We start from the raw sequence: 12,790 nt of genomic DNA, 5'->3' as shown, positions 1-12,790 counted from the left end.
AGTAGGATTGGTTCTTAAGGTAATTTTGGCACCACTTGAGTACAGGGCCTACTCTCAATCATCTAATTTTTTAATAAGAGTGTCGTGGCGCAGGGCATCAAAAGCCTTGCTGAAGTCTATGAATACTGCAACGATATGATTTTTGGCATCAAGTTTTACACAGATGAAATCTGTAAAAACTTAGAGAGTAATTGTGTAGTGGTTGGTTTTTTGAGAGAATATAATTTTGATTGTAGAATTCGTGTATGCCAGTACATATATGAGTTAGTTAGTACCAGTTTGTCTATAATTGGAAGAATAGTGAGCGGTCTATAATTTCATACTCATCCTTTTTACTTCGTCCGCCAATGAGTCGAATTAAAAAAAATTGTCGTATGTTGTTCCAGACTGTTTTATAGAAATTTAAATAAACAAAAATTCCGACAATTTCGATACACTGACTACATACTTTACTAGTACACACAAAAAAATAATTATTAAAATCGGGGCAAAATTAAAGGAGATATGAAGTAAAAGTAATAAAAATTTTCATCCCAGTGAACATGAACAGTTTTTACTACCAAGCATGTATTTATTGTCTTATTTTTGAAGATCTAATGAAGATCTGATGAATATTGTCGGAGATCAAGGACATAATTTTTCACACATAACAGCAAGTTGCAAAGCGTACCGCATATGGGACAACGATCGAATGCATGCGTACCATCCTACTAATATTATAAATGCGAAAATTTGTGAGAATGGATGTATGGATGGGTGGATGTATGTACCCGGAAAAGCCAACAACTTCTACAGGATAGCACCGCTATTTTTGCCGCATTTGTCTTTCAAAATCCGCGCAACGGAGTTTTAGATTAAAGAGGTTTTTTGGATAGGTATAATTGAAAACAAAAAAAGAATTTAAAGGAGATATGAAGTAAAATTAATGAAAATTTTCATCCCATTTCCCGGAGGAAACTTATTGTTTATCGGGATAAAGGTATCATATATTTTGACCCGGGATATCAGCTACCACTATACCATATTTTATTTAAATCCGTCGAGTAGTTTTCACGTGTTGCCCGGACAGATAGACAGACAAAAATTAAATTATAATCTGTTTATGACTCTGTATCGATTATAAAGCATCCCCCGGTTAAAATTTTCAAAATATAATAAATGTACAGAAATCTTCCAGTTAGTTTTATTATAAGTATAGATAAAAAATAGGCGTCAGCGGATATGAAAGGCTCCATGCTTAAATATTCGGATCCCGTTTTAGAATTAACTAAAGAAGTAGTCGATAATAAAATGGCAACTTACGCTTGTGCATCCAATTTGTTGCTAATTGTTTTTATAAAGTCATATACAAAATAACACCATCAGTTAAATTTCTGAAACGGATACTTTAATTGCGCATTCTACATGACAAAAGTATCCTTTTAAGTTAAGTTAGGTAAACTTAAACAATAAAAGCCATTACTGTTTAGGAAATTTAATGAAATAATTGTTCTAGTTACATTTTTTACACATTTATTTTACAATACATAGATATTTTGCTTTAGAAGTACCTACCTAAGTAGTCTATTGGGAATACTTATCCAAGGATTACGTGAAATAATTATAACATAATAATTATTTTACCTTAACTACCTCTAATACTATTATTGCAAGGGTTTATTTACACTTGTAATTTACTAAATATACAAAAAAACAAGTTATTCGTACACTAGTATCATTGTTTTGAATATAAAGGAAATTTTGGTCCAGCTATATCCTATGCTAAGCACAACTTCTAAAGGAATAAGTTGATATTGCTGTTAAGAATACATTTGAGTTAACATAGGAATAAACAGTGTAGGAAATATTTAAATATGTTACCTACATATTCTATCAGTAGAGTTTCGACTCGTAATCACTATTTTTTCCATTTAACACGCTAAGATACGCGTTTAATTAAAAAAAAAATTTCATCCGATAGTTTTTACTGGACAAAAATCCTAACAGTATAAACATTTTCGAGTGTACTTATTAAATATTAAAACTAATAGGTAATATCGAGTTTTAAGGCCAAAAAATGATTTATCTATCAGGCAGAAAACCAATATAAGATTCTGATATAAATTAAAATGCAAAATTATAATACTTTAAAGTTTAAACCATTGTAAACAAATTATTGATCAAATATTTATGTTTTCTAATTTCCAACAAAATAAATTAAAAAATTGGGAGTAAATTACTTGTTACTTTCCATTCTTTATCTTTTGTCCAAGTGGCATACTGTACAGTTTTCTTAATACCTTTTACAACTGTCCTTATGTTGGCAAGGCACTCCAATATTTTACATATTAAAAAAATATTTGTATGAAAATAAAGATATTTAGTCAACGAAAAAACAAAGTAATTCATCTCCCCTATTAAGATTTTAATACGAAATGTATTTATATTTTATATATTGTAATTTTAACATTGTGTTCATATATAACGATGACAAGGCAAATTATTATGCTAATATTTATTTATACACCATCCAAAGATTCACAAATTGATCAATTTGATATGTTATCATTCTATTTAACAGCAGAGAAGTTTTGAATTTGATTATTTGAGTTGGATGCTACCCATGAGCTGAAGACATCTCTGAAACAAAAACAATAAAAAAATATTAAATATCCGAGAAAAAGGCAGCAAGGCAGAGAATCGAATTCGTTCTTGGAACTTCTATATAAACCTCTGTAAAATAATGGCTCGAAATCGAAAGAATTGCGATTATCACATTTATTTCTAAACAGCTTAATATGAAAATTACAGCTATTATGTTCTGTTATGTATCAAGATCCAGCAGTTTCTAATATTAACCAATTTGTTTGCATTATTGTGTTTATAACAGTTAACCTAACCTCTATAGTATAATAGACAATATTTTGTATACCTGCAATGGCTGACAACACATTCATTGGAACAATATTCATCCTCCCATTCGCTATTGGCTATAGCAGGATTGGTACAGCCCTGGCGTATACATGACGGTGTACTTCGATTTTCGTTTTGCTGAAATCCATTAAAAATATTTGAAGTTGTTATTGTTCTTTGAGGTGATAAGACATTTGTATGTTTTTTGAATAAAGTAATCATGGATATATCAAAAAATTCTATATAATGTGCTAGAATCCGATTAGTATTTTTGGTCATATTTGGTATTTGAATTGTGTAAATAAGTTATCTCACTATCTATATCGGAGACAATTTTAATTCATATTTTTTTCATTGATACGAAAAGACTGTATAGGTACCTCTGGCGATTTATGTGGCATTCCTGAATTACCATTGCTATTGGAAGGATGCTCATTGTTTAAAGCTGGGTTCTGAGGTTGCTGTTGAGGTTGTTGCTGCTGCTGCTGCTGCTGTTGTTGTTGTTGCTGCTGGTGCAGTAATGGTTGCTGCGGGTTCTGCTGGTGCTGCAGTTGCTGTTGTGGTTGTTGTTGCTGCTGTTGCTGTTGCTGTTGTTGTTGTTGTTGTTGTTGCTGTTGCTGTTGCTGGTGTTGATGCTGTTGCTGCTGATATTGCTGTACTTGGTGAGCCTGCTGCATCTAAGTTTTTTTAAATGTTTGCTTAAACATATTGATACATTGACAAAATTTAAAGAACTTATACTCAGTCTTAATGTTTTTTTTTTTAATTTTAACCAGTAATCTATGTAATCCATAATATATATTAAATAAAATATATAGTATAATAATACAGATTTGGATCTAAATCTACTTTACATTTAATACTAATCTTGGTGTTCGAAATTACAATGAATGGTTCATAATCCTATTTACTTCCATCAAATTTTAAGTAATTAAATTTAAAAAAAGATCCAATCAGACTCATAAATATTATATATGTATAGATCCAGTATATTAAAATTTCTTAAACATTGGGAACCAAAATTGTATTCATATGTACCTGTTGGGAATGATGATATTGCATAGCATGCACAGATTGTGCAGGTGATTGGGATGGAACTTGTCTATAGCCTGGCGGAGACAGCCCAGCGTTAGCAGCATAATTAGGAGATTGTGAAGGTTGATAGTTTCTGTTTGACTGTCCCATATTGGGCTGGCAGACTTGTGGTGTAGCTGTTGTGTTTACTTGATATCCTTGAGGAGATTGTCCTGGCACACCCTAAAAAAAATTGTTAATTAGATTTGTTTATGGCGACAAACTGACTTAAAAAATAATGAAAATGATAATTACAAAAACCTAATAACTGTAACGAAAAACAAAACACTAAATAACATACTTGATATGTCTGAGTATTGTGCCCCATATTTCCCTGATAATTTTGAGGAGCCTGCTGATTGTTTGGTGGATAGCTTTGAGGTGGGGCTCCAGCATATGAAGGCTGAGATTGTCCACCTGGGAATGTCTGAGGTGAATATCCCTGTGGTGTTGAGTTTTGAACATAGCCTTGAGGCGAGTGTCCATTTCCATATGCTTGACCTTGATAATAATTTCCGTAGTTTGCATTGGTATTGCCGTGGTTATACATTACTGGATTCTCTTGTTCTCCTCCCTGGTATAAAAGAAAATACGGTTATTTTGCAATCCTAATTCATATTCGTTTGTGTTCTTTCCCTAAATATTTAATATTTTTTAGTCAATAATATCTTTTTTTTAACTAATTAGCGTGGTACCATCACAACATAATCACAACATCATCGTAAAACAATACACATATGTTAATTTTCTATGTTGCAAGACTCAATGACTTAATATAAACAAAAGACAACCTTAAAAGCTCCCTAAAAGCTTACCGGAGAAAACGTCCGCTACGAAAGTATCCAAAGCGGTACCAAGCCCCAATATCGATCGTCGATATTTTCAGAACAAATTTAGTGGTGATATTTAATTTTATTATTTCATCAATTTATCATTCATTTTGTAAACGTTTAACACATCAGCCACCCTCAGACTACGCAATTATATTAATATACAGAATAACAAATCTCCGAACACTGAGCAGACGCCAGAATTCACCACACACTAAAAGTCAATGACTTCACCTCCAGTTGCCATCTTAAATATTAAAGCGACGCTGCGCAACAAACTGCGCAAGGGCGCACGACTTCAGACAAGCCAATTTCCATCCCCAACTTCGGCCGGGAGTAGTCTGATTTAAATGCCGTCTGCGTTAGTAGTTTTGAGTTAAAAAATAGTTTTAAAGATGCGTGGCAGATTTGTTTTAATCTGAATGGTCATTGGGCTTCTTAAACCGATTATAATAATTTAGTAGTCGTAACGTGTCGCGAAAGCTAGTTTGAAGCCTTCTATTACATTAAGGCCAAAAGCTTATCTATGTCGCTCGACCAATACGGAAATAGCTAACATAATATAAATAAAATAAACACTCTCTTAAGGTTGAATATTAAATCCAACACTTAGTACCGAAGACAAAAAAATGGGCTGATGTAAACCTTTTTAAGGGCTTTGATACTAAAATGGAATAACGATCCTTATGTTGCGATTTTGTTTGTCTGTCAACCTTTTAGATAATGTACTTTAACTATGGAATGGATGTTGATAATGCCTATTACTTTATTGCAGGTGTAAAATTTTCATTACTAAAAAGGGGAAAAAATGGTAGAATCCTAATTTGAACCACTTAAAGCCTGGTACTGTACGGTACTGGTATCAACCGACAGTGTTGATACCAGTTGTCTTTAAGTTACGCGAACAAAAAAACTGCCATATCTCTAAATATGCTTTGTCTAATTTAGGTAAATCGTTAATGCACTTATTCGATAATTGATTATAAGTTTTTTTTTTTGGTTAAATTATTCCATTCTATAAATGCTAAATGCTACGCGACTGGAAATATTCATGTGTTATTTTTAAACTAAAATAATTTGTTATATAAGAAACAGTCTATCTTAACAAACAATTGCAAATAACTTTAATATTTACAAAATATCTTAATATAGGTTGTTAGATGAATGTTCGATTTATTTTATTTCAAAACCGATCTTTTTTAGTTCTAGTTGTTCGTTAAGCGTGGCATGCACTAAGTGGGCGGTACCAACCAAGTACGAAATTATCTGTATTATAGTTTGTCCGGACATGAACTAGCGATATTTTAAACACTTAAATGATAACTATTTTTAAGTACAAATACACTCTTCCTGGGACCAATCCACTTATTACCTGTGTAATAAGTGGATTGGTAATTTTTTGTTGAAATACCTATTCTTATACGTGTACGAAAAAAATCATATCCCTTAAAGTTTTGATCTTACTGAGATAAAAATGGGATTATTCGAAGGACAACAATACTGTCCTACATTAAAAACAAAGTGTTCCATAACTTTTGAAAAAAATAAGAAACTCGAAAAAATTGTCGTGAAATTATGCAAAATACACTTTTTATGAAAAAAATGTGAAAAAATATTACAATCAACATTTTAAAGTTCTAAGTAAAAAAGGTTATTTAACAACGTATTACAAAAAAGGTAACTTCCCCAATATTTGGTCAAAACAGACATCAGAAGTATCATCTTTATCAATGCTAAACTTGTGGATCATCACAAATGTTCATTAAAAATTAGAAACTCGAAAAAATTGTCGTGAAATTATGCAAAATACACTTTTTATGAAAAAAATGTGAAAAAATATTACAATCAACATTTTAAAGTTCTAAGTAAAAAAGGTTATTTAACAACGTATTACAAAAAAGGTAACTTCCCCAATATTTGGTCAAAACAGACATCAGAAGTATCATCTTTATCAATGCTAAACTTGTGGATCATCACAAATGTTCATTAAAAATTACGGATAGTTAGCCTTTTCCATTTCCACGATATTTCGTGTTTCTGACGTTAAACTTTACGTTAGACCGTAAACACCATTTTTGAATTGCTGTTGGCTGCCTCTACTAGGCATTAGTATTAAAATTGTCACACGGTAGTGTAATGTCGGTTTCTGTGATAGAGTTTCTATCCGGCAAGATATAAGCTAGCCTGACTTCGTCTTAAGAGTCCATGTGAACGTCCTGGACGCAAAGTTTCGTCACTTGATAGCCCGAAGGATAAAATGGTAGCATTCTTCTTCACAAGAGCAGCTTAAACTTTTCATCATAAGCTTGTCAGTGCCTTTCGGTAATCCCAAACAACATCGTGAAATATTACCTGATGGATTTTAGGAGTACAATTGAAACTGTTTAAATTCTTGGCGTCTTTCTGATTATCGTTAGTCATATTTTTAATTGTATCATGGTCCATCGCAAAGATTGTAATAGCAGGACATCGTGTAACTGGTCCTTCGCTCACAAAATGACAACATGCGTCGATAAAGTTATGTATATTGGCTTTGAGTGTTTGAGTGTTCACATACAGCAGTTGGTGAGTGTGTAGTTTTTTGGGGAACAGTGAAAAATTCTTATAATGGTAAATAAATGCTTACCAGTTGACTGTTTTAACTAATTATCGAACACGATATTAATTAGCAGGCGCAGCGGTTGCACTAAGAAACTGTCGACTGCCCGCTTAGCTCTACACCCGTGCAAACTTCACACTTGCATTAAGTTTCATGATCTAAACGTTTCGCGTCAATACACAATTTGACTTCAGCGCGGTTTCCAAATTCTATCATGGGGCCGTTCAAAAAAATTGAGGACAGCCTTCGCATATGGATTTTTTGATTACATATAATGGTGATTTATAAAGATGCTAGTTTTTTTTTAGTATTTGTATATTTTTTATTCAGTTATCAACGGCATAATAAACAATATATGTCACAAGACTATTAGTTTTGGGAAAAGAACATATCAGAGGACTGTTTTTTGAGGGGTTTGAGGTTGATTAATTCAGATATTATATTATTAAATTATGATTGATTTACGTAACAGTCTCAATTTAATTGTCTCTTCCCTGCCCTTTTCATTTTTACTATGATTTGTTTAAAATCATAGACTATTCTACTTACATGCACTTACCATCTTCATTCACACAATGAACTAAACTCCCGACAATGTGGGAAAATGAAAATCCGTTTTTAGTGGTCATACTATGTGTTAAATTTAATTAGTTTTTTAACTTACGTGCGTTAAGTGATACCACTTCCTTTATAATTGTTTTCGAGCCGTAATAAACATATTTTAAGGGCAAATTTCACCATTTGTATTGTTGAGTGTACGTTATGTTGGCACCTGAAGCTAGATATAGCTTAAATAGCGTAGATATACAGGCATATAGGACGTGAAAACGCACCGACGGGCGTTTGCTTATCTAGTTACTAGAGTAACATAATAAATTAATGTAAATAAATAATACAAATTATGTTTTTGAAAAATCATTTGTTGTAATCTACTCACCTTTGATACTAAACTTGCTCGATATGCGGCTAGTGCTTTTAGGTATTCTTTTTTCGCAACCTCTGTTTTTTGTTTGTAAACCTGAGAACAACATATTATTCTTCAAAATCGAAACAAAGTATAAGCACAAGATAACTGTAGAGACACTCACACTTTTATGTTCTGAATCTAAGCCATCCCACATGGACGCTACGATTTTAGAGACTTCACCAAAACTTGCATTTGGATTTTGACCCTTTATTGCAGCTTGCGTGTCGCGGAAAAATAAAGCATATGCTGACACTGGTCTGGAAAAAACATAACAATAATTTCAAATTGAAAATAATAGTTAATTTTGACAATTAATTTGACCTGGTCAAAAGTATTTATTATAACTATTAATTTTATGAATAACATAGAATATTGATTGATATATACATGTTAAAACTATGAGTATATTAATGTGATAATTGGTATTATTCGTATTCTTGTTTAGTTCTTAATTAATGTTCGCAATTACAGTTAAATTTGGGACTCTCAAAAGCCTAGGGTTATCACAATCAGTTGAAATTGATGTTTAGTCTAACACAGGGGTTCCCAATCTGGACGGCACCATTAGGCGCTGTAGAAAGTACGAGACTTTACGAGAGGTGCGTCGCGAGATGCTCCTTCTGTATGTTTAAAAAAAATCTGTTGTCCCATACCTTCAAAAATTTATTATTTATTGTGGTTGGATGTTTTCTTTTTTCTGCCTATCCGCCTAACTAACATGTAGCGATCTATTTTAACGAGCTAGGTAAGGCCCGGGCGCCGCGGCAAATTTAGCAATTCGAAAGTGCGGGGCTAAGCCAGCCCCGAACTTTAATAAGGTAATCTTAATTCAAACTAATTAAACGTTTCGACCTGTAAACGATGTTTCAAATGATACGCAATTTAAAAAAAAAATTATAATATAACCCTTTAAAAAGAACGATCATGTTCTTAGAAAAAAATTGTATTGATACTTTTTTCTTAATTTTCCATGACTTCATTAAAATGAAACCTAAACAATGTGCGAATTTTATTAATATAACTTCACGGGTGTCTTGGGGGCAGTAAGTATTAGAGAGAGAATCCATTGATTAAACTTAAGTATAACTATAAAGGAATCTATTTTGGACTTTTTAAGACTTAAAATCAAATAGTAGGCTGTCTGACTTTAAACTATATACCATGTGTAGAAATAATGTTCAATACTTTTGGCCAAGACATTGAATGTTTTCTTTGTTTTAAATTCATACTTTTGTGGTTCATTTGGGTCACGTTTTTTCTTTTTTTTTTGAACCTTGGGTTTCTTCTGCATTTGCCCACGGTTCATTCCATTGTCCATTGGCTCTGGTGATGACCTTTTCACTCCCATGTTGCTAACACCCATCTAAGCAAAAGTATAATCTTATATTACAGTAGTTTTAGTTGATAGATTTTAATAAAAGAAAGTTCATTGAGTCAATAGTTCATTGGCAATACATATCAACGGAACTAGATTTAATTCTATATCTATACATGTAAGTACATTAACTATAAATGTTCCTATACCTGATGAATCGTAGTTTGTTGCTGCCGGCTCGCTGAGCAATAATGGATTGGCAGAAGGCTTTCCGCATCACCAGGCAACTACCAACAAACAACGAGTTTAAAACAGTATTTCATAAATAATTTGGAATATATCAATTAAACTACAAAAATATGAAGAAATGTATATGCCAATGAACTATTTACAGCAAATAAGGAGCAAATAAAATGAAAGTGATAGTGTTTACTATGATAATTAAACAGTTGTTTCATATTAGTAAAAATTAAACAACATAAAATGCAAACTCTATAAATAGGTTTTGGAGATTCTGGAAAATGATATAAACGTTCATATAAATTTCTTACTACATTTGTGTTTTATTCTGATGCTTATTAATCACATTCTCTAAAAATTAACATAAACTAATAAAAGCACTTAGATTGAAACCTTTTGAATCATTAAAAAAGGAATGAAACTAAAACAAAAGGCACTATTTTCAGTTTACATAATAAAATATAGAAAACTATATATGTATTTAAAAATAAGCTAATCAAGCATTTTAAAAAGGCTATGTAAGAAATAATAGAACATCAATATTCACCTGAGAATGGTGTGAAGGTACACTGTCATCAGAATCATCACTTGTAGTTCCTGGTGGTGATGCTCTTTGGGGAGAGCCATACACTGGTGCAGGTTGGGTGGGTGTGCTTGGTGTAGGTGGCCCACTCATCACTTGTGTTGGCTGGAGCATTAGCAGTTGTTGTTGTCCACCGGGCTGCTGTTGGATCATATAATTACCTGCTGGGGCAGCTGCGTTACTGTAAGGAAAATAATTTTACAATATGTGTAAATTTTCATAAACCTTTAAAAAATTACAGCTTGCTTATTTTGGACTGTGCATGTATTAATAGACATGAAGAATAGTCATATTCATTTGAACAGCAGCAAAGCAAGGTCACTTTAATTTACCCCATTTCATAGTAAACTATATAACTAACATAGTAACTTACTGAAACGAAAACAATATATTAATTGTAAAATTCGCTTTTTTAAATAAAATTTATTTCTCAATTTTGTCGAAACTATCAAAAAGTACGAATAAAGTAACATTTAGAATGTTTTCAGAAACAATGGGTAGGTAAAACCACCATTCTCAATCTAAATTAAAGTGAGAACTTATTTTGGTAAATTATTGCTTGGTCTTACAGTCATGTAATACTAAAGAACAACTTATGTCTTCTACTTACAATCTTTATTTAGTTTAAAGTTTAATTTTGTATCGTACAGTTAAATCAACTGAAAATAATATGTATCCAAAACTGTAAACATACCTGTGTGAAGTGACTGGAGTGTGCGGTTCTTGTAAGTAAAGAGGTTGTTGATATGACGGCGCCCCACCGGGCGGAGCTAATCCGTCTTGTGCTGGATTCATCATACCAACCTGAGATAGAATTAAACAAAATTTACTAATAAAAATGTTACCATTGTATCAAAGAAATCTTATAAAAATAAAGAAAATATCACAGTACGTAAACCCTACATTTTGACCAAAACTTCGTATTATTTAAAAAATGTACGGAGTAGGGCATAGACATAGGTATCGATATTCGGTTGAAGACCTGATAACTGACCTTTAATAACTTGGCTGCTATTTTTTTGTTTTATTGCGTTTCACTAATTTAATCTGAAAGTGCTAAAGGGATAATAAAAGAGTATAAGTATTTTATGAATAAGAAAAGGCTGAAATCAAGCTTAGAACGAAGAAATCGAACTTGTGCTAATTTAAAAAACATTAGCACAAGATAGTTTTTGAATTTGCGGCATAAACAGGATATATGTAGATTATGACTAGGTAAGTTTTAAAGTGAATTTTATAAGCCACTACAAGGAAAATAAATAAATTCTATCGCAAGTGTCGCCGCGCTGTAGTAATACTTGTATAATATCTACATTACCATCAAATTGATTTTATTCATTAATATTGTGGGTTGCTTTGCAGCTTTACCATTTTTATTGCTGCAGGAGAATATATCAGTACTTTTAGTCCCGGAATTTTGGGTCACGCAATTCATACATTAAATTGCAGCATTGAATGCTCCAGAACTGCCAATCTGTTTACGCATCAAGTTACGATGAACGGAACACAGTCACTACTCTAGGTCAGTGCAAGCAATTTTCATCTGAGATCATTGTCTAGGACTTTTTTTATGAGTCAAAAGTATTATGGAGGGTAGAGGTAAGGAGAGTCATCTTATATGGGAGAAAAGTTGAAAAAGTGTCCAGTGTATGCGCTAAATAACAGTTCAAAAATCCTCCACAATGGCACTGGTGGATGCACAGGGTATGGTATGAATGTAGCAATCGTAGATGAATTGAAGTATGCCGAGTTAAAAAATTTAATGTCATTATCGACTAAAGTAGTTAATTATTGAGAATTTCAACAACTTACGTTGTACAAAATATTGTGGTAAATATAACCTTACTTCCTTGTTTATTTTTCAAGCCTACTCTAACAATATTTATATTTGGCGCTTCTTTTAAGAGTAACCTTGATGCAAATGTGGCGCCATCCTAATTTAATACATTTTGACGACACTTTTTCATATACACAGATGATCCTCCTTACCTCTACCCTCCATAGTCATAAGTTAAAATTTATGCCATTCACAGACGATACACCTGAACCTTTGAGGGGTAAACCACCCAGGCCTCCTTTTTCATAGGAGACAGGACTCAGAGCCTATGCTGCTCCAATGCGGCTTAAAATGCTCTCTGCGGCATGTTGGTGGACCGCCAATTTCCTATTCTTGCGTGGTACTAAGGTTTTTTTACAGCCCAGTTCGAATTTCAGCTCGACCGTCCCCTTGGTTCTTCAGCCCACTGAGCATGGTGCCCAATATCGCTAGCTGGGCACTTTCTCGGATAGC

The 12,790-nt window shown here is 32.6% G+C and overlaps 1 protein-coding gene across 8 annotated transcripts in view; it reads right to left on the bottom strand.

Moving 5' to 3' along the window:
• Positions 1 to 1,494: 1,494 nt before the first annotated feature.
• The window catches only part of LOC120624492 (TOX high mobility group box family member 3-like), a 32,214-nt gene continuing 20,918 nt past the window's right edge, over positions 1,495 to 12,790 (bottom strand). For 3 of the 8 annotated variants that reach the window (XM_039891066.1, XM_039891067.1, XM_039891068.1), the window contains exons 4-14: positions 11,195 to 11,304; positions 10,465 to 10,681; positions 9,887 to 9,964; positions 9,592 to 9,725; positions 8,484 to 8,619; positions 8,333 to 8,413; positions 4,268 to 4,540; positions 3,931 to 4,149; positions 3,273 to 3,569; positions 2,912 to 3,030; positions 1,495 to 2,619 (exon numbers count right to left, since the gene is read on the bottom strand). In XM_039891066.1, coding sequence (XP_039747000.1) covers positions 2,550 to 2,619; positions 2,912 to 3,030; positions 3,273 to 3,569; positions 3,931 to 4,149; positions 4,268 to 4,540; positions 8,333 to 8,413; positions 8,484 to 8,619; positions 9,592 to 9,725; positions 9,887 to 9,964; positions 10,465 to 10,681; positions 11,195 to 11,304 — 1,734 coding nt within the window. In that variant the 3' untranslated portion in view covers positions 1,495 to 2,549. Of the gene's footprint in view, positions 2,620 to 2,911; positions 3,031 to 3,272; positions 3,570 to 3,930; positions 4,150 to 4,267; positions 4,541 to 8,332; positions 8,414 to 8,483; positions 8,620 to 9,591; positions 9,726 to 9,886; positions 9,965 to 10,464; positions 10,682 to 11,194; positions 11,305 to 11,392; positions 11,474 to 11,494; positions 11,567 to 12,790 lie in introns of those variants that run through there. The other 5 variants (XM_039891072.1, XM_039891071.1, XM_039891070.1 and 2 more) reach the window with 5 other exon arrangements.

Source organism: Pararge aegeria, chromosome 6, assembly GCF_905163445.1.
Source record: "Pararge aegeria chromosome 6, ilParAegt1.1, whole genome shotgun sequence".
Classification (NCBI taxonomy): domain Eukaryota; kingdom Metazoa; phylum Arthropoda; class Insecta; order Lepidoptera; family Nymphalidae; genus Pararge; species Pararge aegeria.
This window is presented reverse-complemented; position numbering and strand designations above follow the sequence as displayed.